The 27,189-nt window shown below is 37.1% G+C and overlaps 1 protein-coding gene across 1 annotated transcript; it reads right to left on the bottom strand.

Annotated features, from left to right (window-relative positions):
• Positions 1 to 13,398: 13,398 nt before the first annotated feature.
• On the bottom strand, positions 13,399 to 14,865 carry LOC107824649 (norbelladine synthase-like). The gene is made up of 2 exons (XM_016651448.2): positions 14,205 to 14,865; positions 13,399 to 13,807 (listed from the first exon to the last, which is right to left on the bottom strand). Exons 1-2 carry the CDS (start codon positions 14,368 to 14,370, stop codon positions 13,521 to 13,523), a joined length of 453 nt encoding a protein of 150 aa, XP_016506934.1. The 5' UTR covers positions 14,371 to 14,865; the 3' UTR covers positions 13,399 to 13,520.
• Positions 14,866 to 27,189: the final 12,324 nt, after the last annotated feature.

Genomic DNA, 27,189 nt, shown 5'->3' with positions numbered 1-27,189 from the left:
TCAATAGTATTCCGTGTCCTTACAAATGATGATACTTCTTCCTTTTATAGATAATTCTAGGTAAAGGAATGAAGTCTCAACTTTAATGATATAATCATGAGTAATAAATGACATTAAATAAGCCGTTATACAATCATTCCTATTAAATACCAATTTTGTAACGTATCAAGTATTTAATAATGAATTTGGACTCCTTTCTGTCATCAGATCTTTGCCTTCAATGCCTTCTAATCCGTTGGCTGTAAATAATTTAAAGTGGTACGAGACTCGTATCTATACGTCGTCTCGTGCCTATTTAAATTCTTCTTCCCGTGGCTGTCTCCATCCGTGCCTCTTTAGTCAATTGCTGCGCTTTGACCATTTAACTAATCCACGTGTCATGCCACATCATCTTTAAATAAACTCAGTTTTTTCCCAATACAGATAGTCCCCCCACTTTCCATTTTTTTTATCAATTAAATAATTGGGAAGTGGATCTTCATGTAAAAGGAATTTTTGCCACAATTAATGCTCATGACAGTATTAACACCTCAGCAGTCTTTTCCATTTAATGTTCTGTCCATGTGTCATTATCTAATTGATTCCGCTATTCATACCCTTTTTCGAGACTTCTTCATTCTCACTATTTACGAAGTGATAGCTGCCTTTATTATAGGCTTTTCATCATTACACTTCCAAAGTTGACGGTTCTCATTTTACACATAACTTCTTCTTCCTTTGTCTTCTTCACAAATCTTCAGCACATACTTCCTTCTTAACAATGTCTTCTTCAAACCCTAACCGTAAAAAAGTTCCAATTCTAGATCAATTCCCCAACGCCCCTGTTAGACACAGAAGAGGCGGAGGAGGTAGGCTTCAAACAGGGTTAGAATCTACGCGAGGCGGCTCCTCTGGTTCTTCTTCAAGGAGTTCTATCCCAAAAGCCCATTCTTCTAAAAGTAGGGAAATTCTTGATTCTTCTCAAGAACCCTCAGTTGATGATATAGTTCCCGGCGATTTGTCTTTTGAAAGTGACAAAACGTCTCTTCAAAAACAAATTAAAAATTTAGAAAGAGCCGATACTTACCCAACAATAGTAACCGAGCTTACAATCCCCACCATAAGAAGAGATTGTAACTGGAAGGATAGTCTCCGAATGTCAATTCCTTCCCCAAATCAAAGAATTTCCTCTTTTAGAAGTGAGTATTCTTCTGTTTACACTTACCCCTTCACTTTAGGTTTTAATCCTCCGATTGACCCAGTTATCCTCGATTTTTGTCGTTTCTTTACAATTTGTTTGGCCCAAATCGGTCCATTAGTGTGGAGAATAGTGGCTTGTTTGAGATATTTATCCTCCAAGGCCAATGTCAATTTCACCTTTTCTCACCTCATTCATCTATACCATCCTAACTTAATACGCCATGGGGTTTTTACCTTAACTGCAAGGAGCAAAAAAGTTTTGGTAAATCCTGAGGATGACAAAGATCGTGGATGGTATATCCGTTACGTTGTTGTTCGTACGATGGACTTGATTGGCGAAACAAATATTCCCTTCCCTGAGAAGTGAAATTTTGAACGTAGGTTTCCTTTTATTTACCGTACCTACTTTTGAGAATTTCAAAAGAAAGTTGTTTTTAACCTCGTCCCTTTTTGGTTTTTGTAGCAACCATGGGAGATGTGGAACCTATTCCTAACTTCCGTGGTTGGGTAGACTCACTTTTGAAGATTGCTTCTAGGGAGCAGAGAACTTGGAAATCAATTTCTTCCTTACATGGCTGGAAGGTCAAAACACATGGTATCCCCCTTTTTATAATTTTTTTTACATGTTAAGCACTTTTTCCTCAACTTTAATCATGTATATCCATCCTTTAATCAGGATTTGGCATTAGAGGAATGACGGCTGAAGTAGCTATGGCCATTCGCATGTCTGCGAATGCTGCTCTTGATTTGGATAAGGCTCGAGCTTTGCTGCCTAAAAGGAAAGCTACAAAGGAAAGTTCTGAAGAAGAAGAGGAGGGTACCTCCCTAATTACCAGGCCAAGGGTCAGGAGACGAATAATCATTGATGATGAAATTGAAAACACTCCTACTCGAACCTCCACCACCGAGCCTGTTTTGATTCAATCTGACGAGGACGCCGAACCAAGAGATAATAATGAGTCAATTCAGCATCTTTTTGACAATGGTTTCGGGAGTGACGAGCTCGGCCCTGTTTTTGATGAAGCTCCTCTTTCCTCATTTGTTCCTATTTCCTCCATTCCTCTGCCAACCGTAAGTATTTCTTTACCAGTTTTGACGACTTCCATTCTTTTGCCAGTTTCTACCGCTCCTATATCCGTTCCCTTGGCTGTTTCTACCGCACCTGCTTCCGCTCCTGTGTTGGTTTCTACATCTTTTCCTTCCATTCCTTCCACTGCTCCTCTTCCCTCTGTTCATCATACAGAGACAGGTTCTAGCAGTGGAAGTATGACTATGAGAAGTGTTACTTTGGAGGTTCCTGCCAATCATAGCCTCTTGAGGAAGACCGGCAGAGCCGATGTTTGGCTCAAACCTCTAATTGGAGATATCGAGAAGAATAAGATGGAGAGCCATAGCTGCTTAACTCTGATGAATGACGTAGTTCATTCTACTTTGAAGGTATTTTTACCAACAAGTTTTTTTTAATTATCTTCAATCTCTCATTTCTATGACTTATCTCTGTAGGCTAACCTTATTGGCACGGAATTAATGGGAAGAATTTCCCTACTGGAAAGAAAAGCTCGTGAGTCTGAAAAGACTGTCCACGAGGCCGAAGAAATAGCTAGGGGAGCCCAGCTTGAAGCAACCAATTGGAAGGAGCAGTTCGAGAATGCTCAAGGGACCATAGAGGAGTTGCAAGAAGATAAAAATCTCTTGGAGCAGCAAAACCGTGGTTTAACTTCTGAACTGGCAACTGTCAAAGCCTCTTCAAGCCAATTGAAAAGAGACAAAGAGCTTTTGGAATGCTCTTTGTCAGAACAATTATCCAGGGCTAGTGAAGAAGTTAGGGAGCTGAAGGCACTTTTGGCTAGGAAGGAAGAATATGCAGGAGAGTTAGTGCAAAGCTTGACTCAAGCTCAGGCTGACTTACAGACTTCTTCTGACGAGATTCATGCGTTGAAGAGTTCTCATGCTTCTCTTGAAGCTTCCCTTGATTCCCATTTAGCTGAATATCAAATCTTAAAAAACGATCTTGCTATATGGGAAAAGGAATATGGACTTCTAGAGGAAAATTTTAACATAGAGGTGAGTTGGGATTTCCTGAAATCTCGTCGTGATGCTTTGACGGAAGCTGCTCAAGAAGGTTTTGACTTGCAGTATGAACTGGCCAAAGTCGTAGATACCATCGAGAAAAGCCAACAGTCTACTAATACTCCTTCTCCTGCACTTGAAGTTCCTGGAACAGAAGAACTTTTAAATGAAGAAGTGAATACTGCAGCAATTGGGATTACAATTCCTGCTTCAGCTGAAAATGTTGCAATTCCAGCTTCAGAGGGTGAAACTTCTATGACTCAGTCTGTGGAAGTTGAAGCTTCCGTGACTCTTGCTTCCCTCATTGATCCTAACATTTCAAGCTCAACTGAATCCGTTCCTATTGCTGCTTCTTCAGAAGTTGCCACCGTGCCTGTGGCTGAAAGTGAAATTAATATTGCAACTTCTGATGTGCTAACCCCTTCAATTGGATGATGGTTTTATCCCTTAGTTTTTAAGGGATTTTTTGGTGAAAGTCCCCAGTTATCATAATGGGGCACTTGTATAAACTTTTATTGACTAAGTTTCTACTTAGTCTTTTTAATTATATTAAGAAGTTTTGTTAGTACTTCAATGTGTTCTATTCTTGCCTTTTCCTTACTTATTTAGGACTTATAGAATAGTTTAGCATTTTTATCCTTTGAAAATGCTTTATGATTCTTATCATGACTTATTAACATGAGGTTTATAAAAGAGGGCCCTTTTATTTTATCGACACTTATTAAAGAAGACGACTCAACTTCATAATGGTGTTATAATACGATGAAAGAAATAGGAATACACACGTTTTGTATAAAACAACTTTGGCAAGTTTTTTTTATAAACTTTTAACAAGTGTTTGACTGTTACATGTATTACAATACATCTAAACTTTCTCGTAACTGTTTTTCTTGTAACAGATTTGTGAATAACATAAAATAAACAAGGTTTTTCTTCATAACCTGTTTCAGTACATAGTCATGACCCTATCTTTACATATTAAGAAGGGTTTTGAGAGGTGACTTTGTTTATGAGTTTGAGAGATGACTCTGTTGTTCTCATGAATGCTGAAGACTTCATAATTTTCTCTCAACACTTGACTTCTATCATTCGATATTCGTATCTGCGTATCTGCATTTCTACACGTATCTGTGTACAATATTGTAGTCCCCCAAGTATTTGAGCGGTGAAGTATGAAGCCTCGAGCACTTGTTTATTTCTTTTATTTTGGCCCTTTTTCCTGAAACAGAAAGATATGTGGGACCCGAAGGTGTGATTATAGATGAAGACCGTCTAACTCGTGTGTATTTCCATCAGATTAATTGTAACCCTGGGCTAGGAATTTAAGAATACTCCATTTTGCCTTGCAGGTTGTGACTCATCATTTGGCACGAGTTAGGATATTTTGCCTAGCATCTAAAATCGTTAGTAAAATATTAATAAACCAAGAGAGAAATTTTAACACGATGATACCTGACCGTAGGTATTTTCTCAAAAGTAGTATCTTTTTAAGTGGACAACATTCCAATGTGAGGGTAAAACTTTACCATCCATTGTTTCCAACTGGTATGCTCCTTTTCCCGCAATGCCACGGACTTTGTATGGCCCTTCCCATGTTGGACTTAGCTTTCCTGAGTTAGCAGCTTTTGCAGATTGGAACACCTTTTTAAGCACGAAGTCCCCAATTTTGAAAAATCTGAGGCGTGCTTTCCTATTGTAATATCGTTCTATTACTTGCTTTTGTGCTGCCATCCTTATCAAAGCAGCTTCTCTTCTTCCTTCAAGTAAATCTAGGGTAACCCGCATCTCTTCATTATTAGATTCCTCCGTTGCCTGATCATATCGTGTGCTTGGCTCACCTATTTCAACTGGAATTAAGGCTTCCGTACCATAAACCATTGAAAATGGTGTTTCTCCAGTGCCTGTTTTGGCCGTTGTACGATAAGCCCATAGTACTCCAGGTAACACCTCAGGCCAATTACCTTTTGAATCTTGTAACCTCTTTTTCAAGTTATTGATAATAACTTTGTTAGTTGATTCTGCTTGTCCATTCCCCACTGGATGATATGGCGTAGACGTTATTCTTTTGATTTGCCAACTTCGAAGAAATTCTGTAACTTGAGCTCCAATGAATTGTGGTCCATTGTCACACACGATCTCCTTTGGTACTCCAAAGCGGCATATTATATTTCGCCATATGAAGTCTTTAACTTCTTTTTCTCGTACCTGTTTAAATGCCCCTGCTTCTACCCATTTAGTGAAATAATCTGTAAGTACAAGTAGAAATTTTACCTGACCTTTTGCTTGTGGAAGTGGACCTACGATATCCATTCCCCATTTCATAAAGGGCCATGAGGCTAAAACAGGATGTAGTAACTCAGCTGGTCTGTGCATATTATTGTCGTACCTTTGACATTTATCACATTTGGACACGAAACTGGTTGCCTCTTCTTCCATCTTAGGCCAATAATATCCTGTGCGAATTAACGTTCTTACCAGTGACCGTCCTCCTGCGTGATTCCCACAATGTCCTTTATGTACTTCTCTCATGACATATTCGGTTTGAGAAGGTCCGAGACACCTTGCTAGTGGTCCGCCGAACATCTTTCGATAAAGATTTCCTTTATATAAACAATATCGTGCAGCTTTTTTGCGAAGCGCGTAAGCCTTTCCTTTGTCATTAGGCACGATTCCGTGCTGTAAAAAGGCAATAATTTCATTTCTCCAATCCCGTGTTAGATGATTAAAATTTACCTCGTTTTTATCAGATTCAAGAACGGAATGAAATAGATGTATGACTGAAGCATCTGTATTGTTTGCCACGTCTGCTGCGGATGCAAGGTTTGCTAAAGCATCTGCCTCTACATTCTCATCTCTTGGGATCTGCACTACTTTCCAAGTTTGGAATTGCTTTATTAACTCCCGTACCTTTGCGAGGTATTCTTGTATTCGTGACTCTCTGGCTGTATAAGTCCCCAGCATCTGATTAACCACGAGTTGAGAATCACTATTGATTATAATCTGTGTTATGCCGAGTTCTCGTGCCAATCCTAAACCTGCAATTACAGCCTCATACTCTGCTTCATTGTTAGTTATAGAATGACATTTTATAGCCTGTCTAATGGTCTCACCCGCAGGTGGTACGAGGACTATTCCTAGGCCTGCCCCTTTTACATTAGATGAACCGTCAGTGTATAAAACCCAAGTCCCCGGGTTCGCACCATTAAAAACTAGTAATTCTTTTTCTGCTTCTAAATAAATCCCCTGGCTAAAATCAGCCACGAAATCAGCTAGTACTTGAGACTTTATAGCGGTCCTGGGTTGATAAATAACTTCATACTCACTTAGTTCTATAGCCCATTTTGCTAATCTTCCTGAAAGTTCGTGTTTATGCAAAATATTTCGAAGCGGAAAAGCAGTAACTACTACAATGGGATGACATTGAAAATAAGGTCTTAACTTTCTAGATGTCATGATCAAAGCTAATGCTAATTTTTCTAGCTGTGGGTATCGTGTCTCAGCTTCCAATAAGGACTTACTTACATAATAAATAGGAGATTGTTTACCTTGGTCCTCGCGGACTAAAACAACACTTACTGCGACTTCAGATACGGCCAGATAAATGAGATGTTTTTCCCCCACCTTCGGTTTTGCCAACAACGGTGGTTTTGACAAATAAACTTTCAAATTTCTAAGGGCTTGTTGACAATCTTCATTCCATTCAAAATGATCTTGCTTTTTAAGTGCAGAGAAAAACTTAAAACACCTTTCCGAGGATTTGGAAACAAATCTCCCCAAAGCTGCAATTCTTCCCGTTAATCTTTGTACTTCCTTTTATTAGTAAGTATATCCGGAATTTCTTCTATTGCTTTGATCTGAGAAGGATTCACTTCAATACCGCGATTAGAAACAAGAAAACCCAAAAACTTACCTGATGCAACTCCAAATGCACATTTTTCTGGGTTGAGTTTCATATTAATTTTCGCAAAATTTCAAAAGTATTAGATAGATGAGAAATATGATCATGAGATTGCTGGGTTTTGACGAGCATATCGTCTATATATACCTCCATTGTTTTCCCTAAATGTTCTTGGAACATTTTGGTGACCAACCTTTGATAGGTTGCCCCAGCATTTTTGAGGCCAAAGGGCATTACTTTATAACAGTAAGTCCCCTTGTCTGTGATGAAAGAAGTTTTTTCTTCATCACCAGGATCCATTTTAATTTGATTATATCCTGAGTATGCATCTAAAAAAACTTAAAAGTTCATGACCTGCGGTTGCATCAATTAGTTGGTCTATATGCGGTAAGGGAAAGGAATCTTTTGGACAGGCTTTATTTAAATCGGTATAATCTACACAAACACGCCACTTACCATTTTTCTTGGGTACGACCGCCGTATTAGCTAACCAAGTAGGATATTTTACCTCACGGATTGATCCGATTTTTAATAATTTTTGGACTTCATCCTGAATCACCTGGTTCTTGAAAGCACCTTGTTTCCATTTCTTTTGCTTTATTGGTGTGAAAGAAGGGTCCTCATTGAGTTTGTGAGTCATCACATTTGGTGGTATCCCTGTCATGTCAGCGTGGGACCAAGCAAAGCAGTCTAAGTTAGCTTTTAAAAATTCGATTATCATACCTCGCATGTTCGTGCTTAAATTGGCCCCGACATAAACCTTCCGTTCAGGCCATTGATCAAATAACATCACTGCCTCAAGCTCTTCAATTGTCGTTTTGATGCTTTCATTTTCTTCAGGTTCTTGAATTGTGTCAGGTCTTGAGTCCAAATCCGTCTTTTCCTGTTCAGTTGAAGTTTGATCTTTTTTACCTTCAACTGTTTCCTGTAATTGCTACTTTTCTTTATTTTCGGCGCTCGTACTTGTTACAGCGTTGACACTTTTAGCCATCTGCTGATCCCCACGAATTTGGCAAATTCCCCATGGTGATGGGAATTTAATAACCTGATGTAGAGTTGATGGGACAGCGTCCATATCGTGTATCCATAGTCTCCCCATGATCATATTGTAGGCCATTTTCATATCAACTACCTGAAATTTAGTTTCCTTCACAACACCCATAGCAAAAGTTGTTAGAAATACCTCACCTTTTGTTACTACACTTGAATTGTCAAAGCCTGACAAGGTGTGCGCCTTGGGTATCATTTTGTCTTCAGCTTGCATTTCTCGTAGTACCCTTAATAATATAATATTTACAGAACTCCCTGGATTAATCAAAACTCGTTTTACATTAGTATCATGTACAAGTAAAGATATTACCAGTGCGTTATTATGTGGAGTTGTCACTCCTTCGGTATCTGCGTCATCGAATGAAATACTTTCATTTTCAAGGACCTGCCGCACCCGTTTCCCATGTGTAATTGTTACCTTAGAAACCTTGTTGGAGGCTGTGTAGGTTACGCCGTGAATGTCCTTTCCCCTGCTTATGACATTCACTGTCCTCTTGGGTGAAGGAGGTTGTGGTGGCTCTTGTCTGTTTTTCATATAAGCTTGTTTTCCTTTCTCATAAAATAACTCAATGAGGTACCCTTGCTTCAATAAATGATCCACTTCACTCTGCAGGAATCTACATTCTGAAGTTTTGTGCCCGTGATCGTTGTGAAATTCGCACCAATGATCCGGATTGCGTCTACTTGGATTTGACCGCATCTCTTTTGGCCACCGTACCTTATCTCCTATGCTTCTTAAAACAGCTACGAGCTCGGAGGTAGAGACATTAAAATTATATCCACCGAATCATGCCTTTAAATTCCTGTCATCATCTCGTGATTCTTGTCTGTTCCGATCATTCCTAAACTTTGAAGAAGAGCCAGAATCCTGGTTCCTCGATTTTTGATCATATTGCTGGCTATCTTATTTCGACCGTGGGTCCTATCCTGCGGGTCCCATATATGGATCGTACCTATTTTTACCTGATCTTTTTTCGGTTTCTGACCTTCGGGTACCGCCCCTTTCTTCATGATGGAGCTTAGGTATGGTATCTTCTTCGATTCGCAGCTTCGTGCTATACCTGTTGTAAACATCATTCCATGTGGTTGCAGGAAATTCTCGAAGACTTTCTTTGAGTCGTCTCGTGGCTTCAGAACTTTTGTCATTTAAATTACTTGCAAAAGCTATAGCAGCCCAATTGTCAGGCACACGAGGTAGAGTCATTCTTTCATGCTGGAATCTATCAACGAAGTTTCTAAGCAACTCTGAATCCCCTTGTTTGATTTTGAAAATATCTTCCATCCTTTTTTCAACCTTTTATGCTCCCGAATGTGCTTTAATAAAAGAATCTGCAAGCTCAGCAAAAGAATTAATAGAATTTTCAGATAAAAGAGAATACCAGGTTAATGCACCCTTGGTGAGTGTTTCTCCAAATTTCTTGACCAATACTGATTCAATTTCTTGTTTGGTCAAGTCGTTGCCTTTTACGCCGGTTGTAAATGCAGTCACGTGGTCACGTGGGTCTGTAGTACCATCATATTTCGGGATGTCAGGCATTTTGAACTTTTTCGGAATTGGAAGGGGAGCAGCACTAGGCTTCCATGGTTGTTGTGAGTATTTGTCCATGTCTACTCCTTTTATTACAGGTGGAACTCCAGGGATTTGTTCAATACGCTCATTTTGTTCCTTAAGCTGTTTCTGCAAGGTTAGTACTAAATTTTGCAAATACGAATTATTTAAATTACCTGGTCCCCCTTCTTGTGGTTCACTGGGGGTTGCTCTATTTCCAGAATTATCAAGACCAGAACGGGGGTTCTCCAATGTATTATTATTAGGAGTTGGTGTAGGTGGCGCAGCATGCAATCGACTAACAAGTGCCTGAAGAGCTTTGCCGACCTGTGCATCAATTAGCTTTTGCAAAGCTTCAGTTGTAACTCCTTCAAAATGTTTAGATTGCTCTTGTTGATCAGTACGGGATTCAGTAACAGGAGTGCCTTCACGAGATTGACGTGGTAAATTTAGAGGAGAGGGAACCACGTTATCTTGATTTTGATGTATTTGATTCTCATGGTTTCCCAATGTGTTATTACTATTGTTGTCGGCGTTGTTGTTTGACATGGTGACGACAATAGATAAGATATAGCTTAAAAGGAAAGATTATCAGATTCCCGGTAACGGAACCAATTTGTTCAACCAAAAATCTGAGTCTTTGGTCAAAGCTAAAAAGAAATTCGGGTTACTGATAATCAGGAGACAAAAATAAAATACTTTTGAGAACGATGGTAAAAACAAATAGATGTGTATTTCAATAAATTCTCAATAGTATTCCGTGTCCTTACAAATGATGATACTTCTTCCTTTTATAGATAATTCTAGGTAAAGGAATGAAGCCTCAGCTTTAATGATATAATCATGAGTAATAAATGACATTAAATAAGCCGTTATACAATCATTCCTATTAAATACCAATTTTGTAACGTATCAAGTATTTAATAATGAATTTGGACTCCTTTCTGTCATCAGATCTTTGCCTTCAATGCCTTCTAATCCGTTGGCTGTAAATAATTTAAAGTGGTACGAGACTCGTATCTATACGTCGTCTCGTGCCTATTTAAATTCTTCTTCCCGTGGCTGTCTCCATCCGTGCCTCTTTAGTCAATTGTTGCGCTTTGACCATTTAACTAATCCACGTGTCATGCCACATCATCTTTAATATAAACTCAGTTTTTTCCCAATACAGTATTGACAAACAAAATGACAATTGAATTTTATTAAAGCAATACGATCTAATAGGATCAAACAAGTCTGATCATAATTTAATTTAATTAATATTTTTTTAATATTGGGCGCGGGTACGACTACTAGTATTGTTAGAAAGAAAATTTGACGTTCCTTTGTGCATTTTCTATGAACCCTCTTGCATTAGTTTTCCTCAAAACATTTTGTGTCAAATTCAAACTAGGCGGATGCAGCCATCGACAGATTTCGTGTAATTTCTTTCTGTATTCCAGAAATCCTCGTAATAAATCAATATCTCCGTGACTCCTTTCTTCCCTACTTTCTTATTTGAAAACAATTTATTTTTATGCAATAATTTATAGTTACACAACATATATATGCTTCTTTTCTTAAATTTCTTGTTCAGTAAAATATATTTACATAAATTGAAAAAGAGGCAGTATGACACAAGCAAAAAATTGAACATATAATAAGTTCACAATTAAGAGCCTGTTGGGATTGGCTTAAAAAAGTAGCTTTTCAGCAGAAATAGCTTTTAAGCCAAAATTATTGCTTTTGGCTTACTTTAAGCAGTTTTTAACTTATTTTAAGCACTTTTTGACTTTGCCAAACACTGAAAAAAGCTAAGAAAAAGCTTAAAAGTTGCTTTGTCCAGCTTAAAAGTCAATCCAAACACCCTTTAATATCCTTGTACAAACTATAACTTACTAAAAGTCTTACTTGGTACGAGGGATGAAAGATAATTAATTTCGGGATTAAATTTAAGATGAGTTTATTCACGTTTGATTGGGATAAAGTTGCGATAAAACTAATTTTGAAATTAGTTATCATGAGATATATTATATCTCTATGGAAAGGTGGGATAACAATCCCGAAATAATTAATCTTAAGAAAATTTATTTTTGCGGGTTGCCGTCGTGCTCCGCCAGTATAACCACCATTAATTAGCATAACGGAAAAGACCTAAAAATGCAACTCAACTAACATAAATGGCCTATCTATATCATCCATTAAAAGGTTGCCCTATTCATATCACTAACGTTATATTTTTGGCCTATTTATACCATTGTCGACTAACAGATCCATTTTTTATTTTTTAAATAATAAGAATTAATTTTTTGACCTTACCTTTGCCACGTGTCTTTATATTACTGGTTCTTCTTTACTTGACCCTACATTTCTTTTAACCCTGGTTATGTATAATTAACCATGCCCAGCCCGATAAAATCCAACCATCTTTTAATCCAATCCCTAATTCCTTGTCTACGAGAGTCATGTTTGGGGGAAGAATTTTACGAGATAAATGTTGGTGTGTCACTTGTGTTTGCCTCTTCATGAGGCTGTTCTCTCAATTTTTGTACTCTCTTTTATATAGTAGATTGCTCATCTCCGTCATGGACGTAGGTCAGTTGACCGAACTATGTTCGTCTCTTTTGGTAGATTTCTCTTTTGTTGTCTCATTTATCGTCGTTGAAGGTTTACTTTACTAGTTTTCGCATGACACTTGACTTTTTCGGTCCTAACATATATTGTGAATGCTAGCAGACGAGGGATCCTCAATTATAGAAGTCCAACTTTTTTTCCTAAGAAAAATGACAAGTTATATATGAGAGATTTTTAATTTTCTTCTACAGGAAAAAAACTCAATTATGCTAAGTATGTAGATCTTTTGTCATTTCAGGAATGCAATCTATTCCCAGATGGGGAATGGTAAAATCAATTCAGATGAAGTCATCTGCTAATAGAAGTACTATTTCTAGTTGAAGTAACGAGATATAATTTTTTTCTTTTTAAAACATGGTCTACGTTTAATATTAAAACGATATATTTTTTGTTATTTATTTCTTAAATTTAACTCTATATGATAAAATTAAAATTTAAAAGATATGCTTCGAATTATTCATATTTTTATTATAACAGCAAATCTTAATTAAAAAAGGTAAATTGTTCATATCTCGACCTAAATGGAGTAAATACGAACATGAATATATGAATGTCCTCTCATTGCAAATTAAATAAGAAAAAATCCACTTGGGAGATCTTTAAAGCTTAAAAACAAATTTGAGCCTAATATTTAAACCTAACTTACAATTTTTGTGTTTTGATGAGCTCGAATATTAGTATTTTCCAAAATTAATCTAACTCAAGCCTACCGGTAAAAATTTAGCCGCACTAAGTGTTTACCTTGAGGGTTCTCTTCAAACTCAAGTCTAGATTAAATTTGTCTGGCATACGAGTCTTAAATAAAACCAAAAAATCTTAAGCATTGAGAATGATTCGTCTCATTGCAAAGGTAAAAATAAGGGGCAGCCTGCTGCACAAGGTATCCTGCGTTTACGCAGGGTTCAGGGAAGGGCCGCGGGTGTGATATAGAAAGCCAACCTAATGCAAATATTAGTAGCTGCTACCACGGCTCGAACCCGTGACCTATAGATCACACGGAGACAACTTTCATAAAACACGAGCCATGTATAATGTTTTATTCAATCACCAACAATAATGACATCCAACACTTATAAGTCCATCAAAATACATTACATTACTTGAAAGAGCAGAAATTATAATTATAAAGATGCATAAAGTCCAATAAAAACTGGATTACATTTACTTGTTCTTCTCGTTGAAATGTTCAACAGTAGCTTTCAAGATGGCAACAAAGACTGGGAGATTGCCAAGAGTAAGATGAATATTTTCAACATCTTTAGTCTCAAATTCAATGGTAATTTTCACGATGCATGAATTCTCATCCTTCTCTATAACTTCAAACTTAAACCCATAGAAACTGAATCCTACATCAAGATATCCCCCTTCAACCACCTCGATTTCCTTCACTCGTTTTTCATCATTTATTGAGACGAATTTCTCTTTATATGGAGCATTACGAGGAAGAGCTAATATATTTGGTCCAAACAAAATAGAAAATCGTCAATAAAGTTAAATAATTTACCAAATTATCACGTAAAAAATAAGAACCAGAAGGAAAAAGTAATGTAATGTGTGTTAACCCACAAAGAATCCTCAAAATGGACCATATGTGTTGCGAATCTGGATTAATATATGTGTAAATATAAGAATTTATAACATTGCACCTCAATTATGGTTAAGTGATAAATATGTGTGTATGAGAGACGAGTCTTGTATTTATCGAGTTACAACAAACACAACGAATAATTTTTTTTCCGGATTTCCACCTCCATTCCAAAAAAAGTTACAACAAGAAAATAAAAATCAAGAATAATCAATGGAATGAAAATATTTTTAATAGGATTTTGAAGTAAAATGACTTACTAACTTGCAGGACTGAACCAATGCCACCATTGCCTTCAATAAACTCAATCTTTTCAACAATGTGTTTTTCAACAAGAAATTTGACAAATTGAATAGTGGAATAGAGATTCCACACTTCACTTGCTGATGCATTTATTTCTGCTTGCTCTGAAAATTTTCCCAACATATTTTGTTTTTGTTTTTTGATGACAATTAGTCAACAAACACTGGATATATAATTGGTCAGTACATATATATAACCGTACATAATTAATATCATAATTACTCGTCCTTCGTATTAAAACTTGGTTGATGCAACTTTCCTTGGATGCCACGGCATTTGTACAAATTTTAAACAATGAATTAAAAGGAGCAATTAATGCAAAACTTTTAGGATAAAAGATTAAGTTTGGTACGACAGAAGTCATTTTTTATGAAATAAATATCTTTCTAAAGAATGTTTTCTAGTGTTCGTTTGGTGATTGAAAAATATTTTATAGATATATTAAACACTAATAATATTATTAGAAAAAAAGGGTCGCATTTGTTTTTGAACTTTGCTAATGGTCTAAAATTTTCCTTTAGCTACAATTGGTCCATACAGTGGTTACTGAAATCATTATAGTTAACAAATATACGAGTAAATTTCTTAAGTAGTCATATAACTATAATTGTTTTTCACTAGAGTTATATAACTATGTATATAGTTATATGATTATTTGTGAAATTTACCTTTTCCAAATTATTTAGATGGTTACGCGATAAACAATTTTTTGCTTTTAAGAAAAAATAAAGGTGAATATATTTGTTTGAAATAAGTTCTTCTATTAAGTTGAAATTCCCAGTGAATTATTGGATTAAAATGGTGAAATAATGGACATTTGAGTTTAAGTATATAGGAAGATAACCACGAGAGAAGAATCAAAGGAGAAATATAATTACACTGATAATTAATTAATAAAATTATTTTTTCTTATTTTTTGAGTGTAGTTTATTGTTCGTATATCGAAAATTTGTTGCAAATACTTATTTATTTATTTAAAAAAAATTAAAACCAAGAATTCATTTTGTTGGTAATTACTTGTTTATTCATACACATCACAACAAACTTTTGAAGTAAAAACACTTTGTAAAGGTAACTCTCCATTTTGAAGTAAAAGGGTTTCAAAGATTAATGTTTTCTTTTTAATTATTATGTTTGGTTATTGAAATATAACAACCCTTATAAAATAATTGAAAAATACTTTATTACATTTTAAAATTAGGATGATTTATCTCTTCCTCAGGAGATGTGATAGGGGGTTGTGCAAGGACAAGGTGATCCCGAGTGAGAACCTTGCAACTCAACATAGGCTCCTAGTGATGGACGTCAGTATTTTGATGAAGAGGAAGAAGAGGTTTGTACGGGGTCCGTCGAGGATCAGGTGGGGAGCTTTGTCCAAGGATAATGGGCAGGAGTTGGAGGGGCGACTGACGAATATGGGTGCCTGGAAGAGTGGTGGGGACGCTAGCGCTATGTGGACGGCGACGACAGACTGTATAAGGAGGCAGCAAGAGAGGTGTTGGAAGTTTCGAAAGGGTATTATGGCGGGCACCGAGGCGACTGGTGGTGGAATGATGTGGTCCAAGGTAAAGTGGAAGCCAAGAAAGCGGCGTACATTAAGTTAGTAGAGAGTACCGATGAGGATCAGAGGAGAGCGAACAAAGAAAGATATAAGGAGGCTAGGAAGGATGCGAAAGTAGCGGTCACAGAAGCTAAAACTGTTGCTTTTGGTTGGCTTTATGAGGAACTTGGGGACAAAGGTTGGGACAAGAAGTTATTTTGGTTGGCCAAAGCGAGAGAGAAGAAGGCTCACGACCTCGATCAAGTGAGGTGCATCAAAGATGAGGACGGTCGAGTATTGATGGAAGAGGCCCAGATTAGGCAAAGATGGCAGTCGAACTTTCATAAACTTCTGAATGAAGAGGGGGGGTGGAAACATCGTGCTAGGGAAATTGGGGCACTACAAGAGTCACCGAGACTTTAGGTATTATAGGCGCATTAAGGTTGAGGAGGTCGTGGTTGCGATGGGTAAGATGAGTTGGGGCAAAGCGACTGGACCTGACGAGATTCCAGTAGAGGTTTGGAGATATGCGGGTCCTTGGAGTGGCTGACTAGGTTATTTAATGTTATCTTCAGGACAAAGAGGATACCTGATGAGTGGCGGTGGAGTACAATGGTCTCAGTGTACTAGAACAAAGAGGATATCCAGAATTGTAACAACTATAGGGGTATCAAGTTACTAAGTCATACCATGAAAGTTTGGGAGAGGGTGGCGGAAGGGAGGATAAGGAGGGCGGTGTCTATATCGGAAAACCAGTTCAGGTTCATCCCAGGTCGTTCTACTACCGTAGCTATCCACCTTATCAGGAGGTTGGTGGAACTATACAAGGATAGGAAGAGAGATTTGCATATAGTGTTTATTAACCTAGAGAAGGCATATGATAAAGTCCTTAGGGACGTCCTTTGGAGGTGAAAGGTGTTCTGGTGGCTTACATTAGGGCGATAAAGGATATGTATGATGGAGCTATGACTCGGGTTAGGACTGTGAGAGGTGACTCAAAGCCTTTTCCGATGGTTATGGGATTACACCAAGGATCTGCGATCAACCCATTCTTATTTTTTATGGAGATGGACGCACTGACACACCATATCTAAGGAGAGGTACCATGGTGTATGTTGTTCGCTGATGATATAGTTCTGATTGATGAGACGCGAGACAGCGTTAATGGGAGACTGGAGGTATGGAGGCAGACTCTAGAGTCTAAGTTTCAAGTTGAGTAGGACTAAGATGGAATATGTGGAATGTAAGTTCAGCGACGTGATATGGGAAGCGGATGTGGAAGTCAGGCTTGACTCTTAGGTCATCCTCAAGAGAGAAAGATTTAAGTACTTAGGATCAATTATCCAGGGAGATGAGGAGATCGACGGGGATGTTACGCACCGTATTGGAGTGGGGTGGATGAAATAGAGGTTAGCGTCTGGAGTTTTGTGTCACAAGAATGTGCCACCAAAACTCATAGGTAAGTTATATAAAGCGATGGTTAAACCGTCCATGTTGTATGGAGATGAGCGTTGGCTAGTCAAGAATTCACATATCCAGAAGATGAAAGTAGCAGAAATGAGGATATTAATATGGATGTGTGGGTACACTAGGCTGGATAAGATTCAGAATGAAGATATTCGGGAGAGGGTGGGCGTGGTTCCTGTGGATGACAAGATGCAGGAAGCGTGGCTTAGATGGTTCGGACACGTGCGGAGGAGAAGCCTAGATGCACCGGTTAGGAGGTGTGAGCGGTTAACCTTGGTAGGTACGAGAAGAGGCAGAGGGTAGCCTAAGAAGTATTGGAGCGAGGTGATCAGGCAGGACATGATGCTTCTTTAGATTTCTGAGGACATGGCTCTTGATAGGAACATGTGGAGGTTGAGCATTAGGGTGATAGGCTAGGGGGTAGTCGTGAGTTCTTCCCTCTTTGTATCGGGTAGTCTGATAGAGTTTCGTTTAGATTTGTTAGCGGTTTTTGTTGTATTCACATTGTTGTTTTGCATAGTTTTTGTGTTATTGTCCTTTCACTTATTTGTTGTAGTTATTTTCTTTCTGGTTTCTTTTGTTATTACATGTCTTTTCTCTTATTTCTTTTCTGATATTATTATCTCTCCTGTTGAGCCGAGAGTCTCCTAGAAACGGCATCTCTGCCCTTTTCGGGGTAGGGTTAAGGTCTGCGTACACTCTACTCTCCCCAGACCCCATTAGTGAGATTTTATTATTGTTGTTGTTGTTGATTTATTTTCAATTACTTTGTTGTGACTAATTTTCATTCAGTTTCAAATGTTCGCTATAGCACTAAAAGGGGATGTGGTATCATTTATACAAATTAATTGGAGCAACAACGACTTTTAAAGCGGGAAACTACCAGCTATGTCCATTTATAAGCAACTCATTACAAAAATTGGACAATTCATAAAATATTACTAATATTAGTCAATTAGCTATTTGTAGCAAAAATAAAAGGTCAATTTTTTGCTTTTTTGAGTGGGTGTTATTTGAATAGATTGGGTACTTCTTAAGGAGCTTGAATCTCTGTTTTGGGATGATTTGGTGAAGTTTTGAGATGGTTTGAATTGAAAATTCGAAGTAACAACTGAACATAAAAAATGATATGTGTATCACACTGTGTCATTTGTATATCACATATGTATCATATTTGTATCAATTGTGTATCACATGTATGTCCATGTATACCTGTGTGTGAGATACATGCGTGATACATGTGTCACAGAAAAAATTTTTGAACTCGATTTAATTATGAATTTTGATACAAAACCAGTACAAATCACCTCCATTGTTCCTCAAATTTTGTATATTGACTTATCTATATGTTTCAATGAATTTCACCTACACCCATTGAAAATGTTCCTTTTTTACTTATATATATATATATTTCATCACCTTATTTGCTACATTACCCATAAAATTTTCTTTCCGTCTTGTATCTAATGTTGCTAATCACGCTTAGAAATATGGAAGGTGATTTTTGCATGTGATTCTTTAAGAGAAAGAACCTTATTTATTTGATTTTTTTATTTTTATATGTGATTGGCTAGTTTGATAAGTCTATGACCAATAGCTAGAGTTTGGTAAGTTAAGATTTATTTGAGATATTTGTGTAATTTTCCCTAGGATACTTTAAAGGCAAAATACATAAGCGGAACTGCTCTGATACCACTTTTGTCATGACCCAAACCGATGGGCCACGACGGGCACCCAGTACCTTACTTGACTGAGTACCAACGTAATGTACCTTTCTTATTACATCATTATATACATGTGACATATGGGCCTAATAGGCTAACATAATCATTTATGAACTCAAACATAGGCCGACATGGCCGTACAATCTTCCACGTACACGACATATGTCTACAAGCCTCTAAGAGTACATAAGTGTCACAAAGGTCAGAACAGAGTTCCGCCATACCAAACATTAGATGTCTAAATCATACTAACCAAATACGCAGCTCCGAAGCAAATGGAGCGCACCAACATCTTCCGCTGAGCTGATAGCCTATTTGGAAGGCTCTCGACCTGTCTATCAGGACCTGCGGGCATGAAATGCAGTGTCCCCAGGCAAAAGGGACGTTAGTACGAATAATGTACCGAGTATGTAAGGCACATAAATAAATACATAGGAGATATGGAAGACATATAGAGTACATGACTCAACCTATAAGTCTAAATAACTTTGCAAATCATAAATTACTTTTAGCGTCATGCATATGCGTATGACTGTCATGTCGTGCATAGGTACATGTTTCATAACATCATCAGCCTCTCAGGGCATCCCATCATATCATATCGTCCACTGTGGGCAAAATCATCATCGTATACCAGCTGATCAGGTGGTGGTGCGTATATAACGCCATAACCTTTCCCATATCCCATATACATATATATACCTGCATATATACGCGTATATAACGCCGTTTGAATAAATACATATATATGCGTATATAACGCCATTTGAATACATACCCATATATGCGTATATAATGCCGTTTGAATCATATTTCAGCCACTGTGGGCAACATCATCATCATATACCAACTGATCAGGCGGTGGTGTGTATATAACGCCGTAACCTTTTCTAATATCCCATATATATATATATATATGCGTATATAATGCCGTCTGAGTTATGGGTCAATGTACATATATAAATGCATGAAATGCATATGAAATACAATAACAAAATCTCTCGATACGTCATAAGACCATTATACCTTTGGTAATATCATAACATCATTTTACGTATTTTCTGAGACCCATGAACAGACGATGGAATAATAATACATATGAAAATTCAAGAACATAGATACTTCTAATACTTCTATGAATAGAGTCATATGTGAAATTTGTGCATTTGCACGTTTCGTTCGTATCATAAGGATCATGCCAAAAGAAAGATGGGATAGCCTTAACATACCCGTTTCTGCAAAATTCTTGAAAGAAAACTATGCTTGAATCTTGGATTGAAATTTGAACTGAAATTTCAATCAAAATTTTTGAAGTGTTAACAGAATTGATTCTCTGGTTCAAGACAACATGCAATTATTTGGTTTCCCGTTTTTGGCTTTGAAATTGTTTTCACGTTTTGGCTTTGAAATGTTGAAAAATCTGATTCTTAAGTTTTTAGTTCCTTAAGAATCTCACTCACGTTTATTTTTGTTTGGTTTCTAAATACAAAAAGTCTTTCTGAAACTTTAAGAATCAGATTTTGGTTTTTGTTCTTTCATGTTCCTTATGAGTCATTAAATGACTTTATGTTACATTGCCACATAATGAAATGACTTGAAGAGTCATTCTTTTAATGTGTGGCATGTTTCCACGTTACTCTTTAGGATAATTGATTAAATTTATCCACTTATTAGTTAACCGGGTAATGTTTCATTACCCGGTAATTAATTTATTACCCGCAAAATTTAAGAATTATCACAAATTACTTAAAATTCTATTTATTTTTAAAAATACTTCATATATACTTTATATATTATACTACTGTGGTCATATGGTACCTTGCATGGTACTAGTTCATAATTATCGGGTATTATCGCTCGACCCGTATTTTATTTCAAATTGATCACTTCCAACGAAACGCGTTTTCTTTAATATGTGTACCCCTTTATCCTTCATAACACTTATTTATCGCCTGTTATAAATAGCATAAGTACGTTAACGTCAAGATGATCTCATCCCCGAGTCTACGTCGGTTATCTGAAACCGAAATTTTAACGTACAATACTTCAGGGTGCAACATCGTCGTAACTTAATACTGTAAAGCGTAACATCACCGTAATATAATACTGCGGGACATGACATCTCACTTCTGGGCTCTCATTAATTTATTTATGGCGTATTTTCATGTACGAAAATATGGGGTGTAACATCATTCCCCCCATTGGAACATTCGTCCTCGAATGTTGACTGATGCACTTATCGTTCTCATATCCCATAGCTCTTGCGAATACTTTAGTAGTCCTCTTTCCATCTAGGCAACTGTTCTGTGATTAAGTCCAAAGTCTATGGCATTCCCCCCCTTAGGCATCCTTCTCACACCACAACTTGTAGTCGAAATCCATTCAATCTCGTAACTGTTGCTACCTTTCATCATGCAGCATGTACAATTTTGACCTTGTAAGTGTGCCCAATCTCTAGGCTTCATATGTAGAGCTTGATAAGATGTCCCTTTAGGCATCTATGAGTATACTGAAGTTCTTTGCTCGGTACTTTGTTGAATTCACGAATATGTATCTCATCGCATAGGTCCGTTTAGCCATCTGTATGAATTTACTGCCATAACTCTTACTTTAATTATCATTGCTGAGGTCTGTTACCAAATCCCAACTTGCTCTCATTGCTTATCCCATATGTATAAGTCTAAGTCCTTTAATGCTTCCTCATTACTATTCATCTTAAGAGCGATGATCTAACCTCATTTCATACTTTGTAACTTTTATCCATCCATTATTGATTCACCTCAATATCTATCTACAATCTACCACTGATAATTGAAACCTCTTATGTAATATCTTGCTACTAGGGCTTACGTTGCATCGATAAATACATGAAGTGATTCCCATAATCGTATTTCATAGTATCTCATTGTGATTCACCTTATGAGGGTATTCTAATCCTGTGTCGTCCGCAAAATCTTTTCTCTTCCTCCCCTTTATTTTTTTTTCCTTCAAATCATTATTCAATCTACGGCCCAAACGTCATCTTTTATCTGTCATAATTACACCCTCATTTTATTACCAGGTCAGCCTTCCATTTTTTCTAAATGATAATAGTCATAGACTCCTTTGAGCTCATTCACGCTATACTGGGCTTTATATAATTTAGATAACCTATCAACTCCCTTGATTTCACGGGTTTAATCCCGAGGATTTATCCATTTTCATCATCTTCTCGCTTGCCCTTTTCTTATCCTTACTCCTGTCTTTCTAAAACCTTGTTGTTCTATCATACTTTAGCTTGTGACCGATTTCCTTATGCTTTTCTGGAACATCGAGATATCACATCGTCTCTAACTCTCCTTTCACTCTCTAATTAGACCTTTTGGTACCTAAAAACCATAGGCTGGAAGGTATACCACCGATGACGCTGCTATCATTCCTGGATACTGAATCCCCGTGCTTATAGCCCATTATCCGCTGTATGGACTATTCATAACCTTATGTTTTTGAGTATCTTGTATGTTTTTTACATTTTCCTTACTTACTTTAAAATATTGCCTCACATTCTTCTATCTTTCTTTCATAACCTCCCTTCCGCATGGGTAGAATTCACATCCACAATTTAAAACTCTATTATAATACTTGCACCTCTGGTGCCTATACAATCTGATGGGAGTTCCATACTGACTTCTTATGAGGGTGGTACTTCTTCTAACTGGCTTTATCGTATAGCCGTTATAGAATATAGTTATTGTGCGATCTCTCTTGCACCTATAATATTAAGAGTGATTATGTTATGTTTTCAATCATGATTCCTATAACTTCTGGGTCCAATAATAGGATTCATGATTTACTTCATTAATGTAACTCCTTTAGTTTCCTCTTCATTCTGATCGGTCTTTATGTAGGCTTAAGCTATCTTCCAATCTGTGGCTCATGGTATTAGTTATTACCTTAGCCTTTCATGGGCGTTATGGAATATCCATGATACAATCTTCTAACAATTCAATCCTTTGTTTATGCCCTAGGCTCAATTCTTTCTTTTAACTTATACCAGAGCCTTCTGTGGTTGTATGATTGTCAACAAATATGATGCATGGATAATGCTCCAAAATCTTGAGTGTATCCATAACGTACTAACTCTGAATCATTGATCGAATAACTCTTTCGTTCCATCTTAGTTTTCTTTCAATGTGAGCTATTACTTTTCCTGGTCTTTCTACCCCATTGTTGCGTCCATACTTAGCTTATCTTAGTGCCCACACTTGCCAGAGTTTTTATACAACTCATATGATCTCGAATATTACTTTTAATTTTTTATTTCTCGTTCATTAGCCATTGTAGGTGCCAGTTTCCTTTGGAATGCTTAAAATGTTGTTGCGAGATTGTTGGTACACGACCATTTCCTCTTTATGTCATTGTGCTTAGGTCGAAGCCTTCTTTCTTATTTCCTCAGCTAGTCTTTCGTTGTAGTACTTAGGGAGAACCCTTGACTCTCGTAAAGCTGTGAGCTTATTACGGACCTTTTCTGATGTCATTACTTGCCTATAATCATCTGTAGTTGCTTACTTCCATGCCCTTATGGTTATATGGTTGCTTCTGAACTGATATTTTGACTGCCTTCCCAGTGGCATCTTTTTTTATCCTCATAACACTGACACGATATCTTTCACTACCCCGACTCTATATCTCAAGTATTATAATGATATTCTCCGAGGCTGAATTCTCCATGTTGGGTTCTACTATGTTTATCTTACATGATCTGATAACTCATTTGTAACCTCATGTTTAGCCATAACTGAGTTCTTCCTGACTAATTACTAACTACTCGTTGGCCCATTCTCATATCAATATTCCTCGTAATCTTTCTTGGGTTATTTACTTTGTTTTAACTTACGTCTCACACTGGCTCCTTTTGTATTAATAACAACTCGGGCAAGAACCCTTAATTCCTCTCCTTGACGTCGTGCTTGCACAATATTCTTGAATCGTAGTGTATATGTAAGATTTGGATAAGTGTCATATCATTCCTCTTTCATTTATCACATTCTTCCTTTACCATTCCATTGTCACTAGAACCACTTAATTCTGACTTAATGCTGCATTACTCCATATTCCCCCCTTTAGGGGTGTACTAAAAGTTGAAGCCACGAGGAGCTACCTATAGATGTTTTACCTCTTCATCTTTGGCGTCATTTTTCAACATCAATGATCCTTACTCGCCTTGCGGCAATTCTTCTGTACCAAGGATGACAAATTTCCTTACTCGCGAGGGCGTCACTTAGCATAACTGGCACATACAGTCTCTTAAGTTTAACTTTGCTCACATTGCTTGCTCTAGGGAAGCGTCTCCCTGAATGACTATTCTCTGAATTTCTCATGAATCTTCTTCTGTTATCCGTCCTATTATTGCCGGAATACGATATGAAATTCATATGATACCTACTCTTATCAACTCACTCAGTCCCTATTTCATGTTTAGTTTATCTTGTTTACTAGTCCATACTGATCTCTGTTACTCTAGGGATTAACTCTCCCCTCTGGTAGTCGCGTTGGAGTCACGAACTTATTTCTCGAAATGAGGATATAACCATATGGCCTATACTCTTTCGTCGTCTTAAGGCCCATCACCTTTCGTATCTTCCTTCATTTGACTATAGGTTCTGTAGCAGTCTACCATTTTCATCCATGTATCACACCTTATTCATAATGTTTCCTTATCTCTCTTTCTATTATTCTGCTACTATTTCTGCATATCCCTTTTCTTGTGAAACCTTCTATATGACATTCTTTTACTTTAAACTTTCCTTTGATCCATCCAGTGGTTCTTCAAGTTGCTTAACGTTCTTGCTTTACTAGGGACGCGAGCTGTACTAAGGCAATATTTATCCCTTCAAGGCTTATAGTGCATGTCTTTGTAGTACTCATATCTGGCTGCACTATTTTAGAGTGCACCATCTAGGCATCTTATAAAGAGATCTATCAACACATTTGCAATCTCCTTCGAAAATGTCAACTGACGCAATCAATTCATCCATCATATCTTCTTATACTGCTTTTGTTAACCCCCATAGGGCATATCTGGAAGGGGTACGACCAATTGTATATACTTATGTTACTATTGAATATAACTCAAAAAGCTTATGTGCTCTGCCTGAATTATAAACACCGTTCACCTTCATTAACTGGGTGCCTCGTACGTTTCTTCATCTTACTTCCTTTACTTGTTGACACTTGTATTTACCTTCTAAATCTCTCATTGTCATTCACCATTAAGGTGGATATGTATTCTTGCCTCAAGATCCTTATCAAGAGGCTTACACCTTTTAATACGCACGTGATCTACTGAAGACCTCATATTTACTTATCATAAACATGATGCAAAGTCGAGTTCCTCTGACTCAACTCTCCCATAGCTATATATCTTATCACTTGTCTTTCTGGATGTAGGCATCGTCGTATTATGAATAAGGTAGAGTTTAGGAAATTGAGCTCTTACAACTGAGCTCTACCACACAATCTAGAGTAAGAAGAAAGAGTGACAGTCCTAAATACCTTGTAGCCTCTTGCTTATAAGTGTGGTGCACGACATACCCATAAACAAGACTCTACTAGACACGTCTTGTAAACTCCCTAGGATAGAACTGCTCTGATACCACTTTTGTCATGACCCAAACCGATGGGCCACGACGGGAACCCAGTACCTTACTTGACTGAGTGCTAACGTAATGTACCTTTCTTATTACATCATTATATACATGTGACATATAGGCCTAATATGCTAACATAATCATTTATAAACTCAAACATAGGCCGACAGGGCCGTACAATCTTCCACGTACACGACATATGTCTACAAGCCTCTAAGAGTACATAAGTGTCACAAAGGTTGGAACAGAGTCCCGCCATACCAAACAATAGACGTCTAAATCATACTAACCAAATACGCAGCTCCGAAGCAAATGGAGCGCACCAAGATCTTCCGCTGAGCTGATAGCCTACTTGGAAGGCTCTCGACCTGTCTATCAGGACCTGCGGGCATGAAATGCAGTGTCCCCAGGCAAAAGGGACGTCAGTACGAATAATGTACTGAGTATGTAAGACACATAAATAAATACATAAGAGACATGGAAGAAATATTGAGTACATGACTCAACCTGTAAATCTGAATAACTTTTGTAAATCATAAATTACTTTTAGCGTCATGCATATGCATATGAATGTCATGTCGTGCATAGGTACATGTTTTATAACATCATCAGCCTCTGAGGGCATCCCATCATATCATATCGGCCACTGTGGGCAAAATCATCATCGTATACCAGCTGATCAGGTGGTGGTGCGTATATAACGTCATAACCTTTCCCATATCCCATATACATATATATATACCTACATATATACGCGTATATAACGCCGTTTGAATACATATATATATATATATGCGTATATAACGCCATTTGAATACATACCCATATATGCATATATAACGCCGTTTACATCATATTTCGGCTACTAGGGGCAACATCATCAACATATACCAACTGATCAAGTGGTGGTGCGTATATAACGCCGTAACCTTTTCTCATATCCCATATACATATATATATATATATATATATATATATATACATATATATGCGTATATAACGCCGTCCGAGTCATGGGTCAATGTACATGTATAAATGCATGAAATGCATATGAAATACAATAACAAAATCTCTCGATACGTCATAAGACCATTATATCTCTTAATAATATCATAACATTATTTTACGTGTATTCTGAGACCTATGAACAGACGATGGAATAATAATACATATGGAAATTCAAGAACATAGGTACTTCTAATACTTCTATGAATAGAGTCATATGTGAAATTTGTGCATTTGCACGTTTCGTTCGTATCGTAAGGATCATGCCAAAAGAAAGAAGGGATAGCCTTAACATACCCGTTTCTGCAAAATTCTTGAACGAAAACTATGCTTGAATCTTGGATTGAAATTTGAACTGAAATTTCAATCGAAATTTTTGAAGTGTTGACAGAATTGATTCTCTAGTTCAAGACAACATGCAATTATTTGGTTTCGCATTTTTGGCTTTGAAATTGTTTTCACGTTTTGGCTTTAAAATGTTGAAAAATCTGATTCTTAAGTTTTTAGTTCCTTAAGAATCTTACTCACGTTTATTTTTGTTTGGTTTCTAAAGATAAAAGGTCTTTTTGAAACTTTA

Source organism: Nicotiana tabacum, chromosome 9 (assembly GCF_000715075.1).
Source record: "Nicotiana tabacum cultivar K326 chromosome 9, ASM71507v2, whole genome shotgun sequence".
Classification (NCBI taxonomy): Eukaryota; Viridiplantae; Streptophyta; class Magnoliopsida; order Solanales; family Solanaceae; genus Nicotiana; species Nicotiana tabacum.
This window is presented reverse-complemented; position numbering and strand designations above follow the sequence as displayed.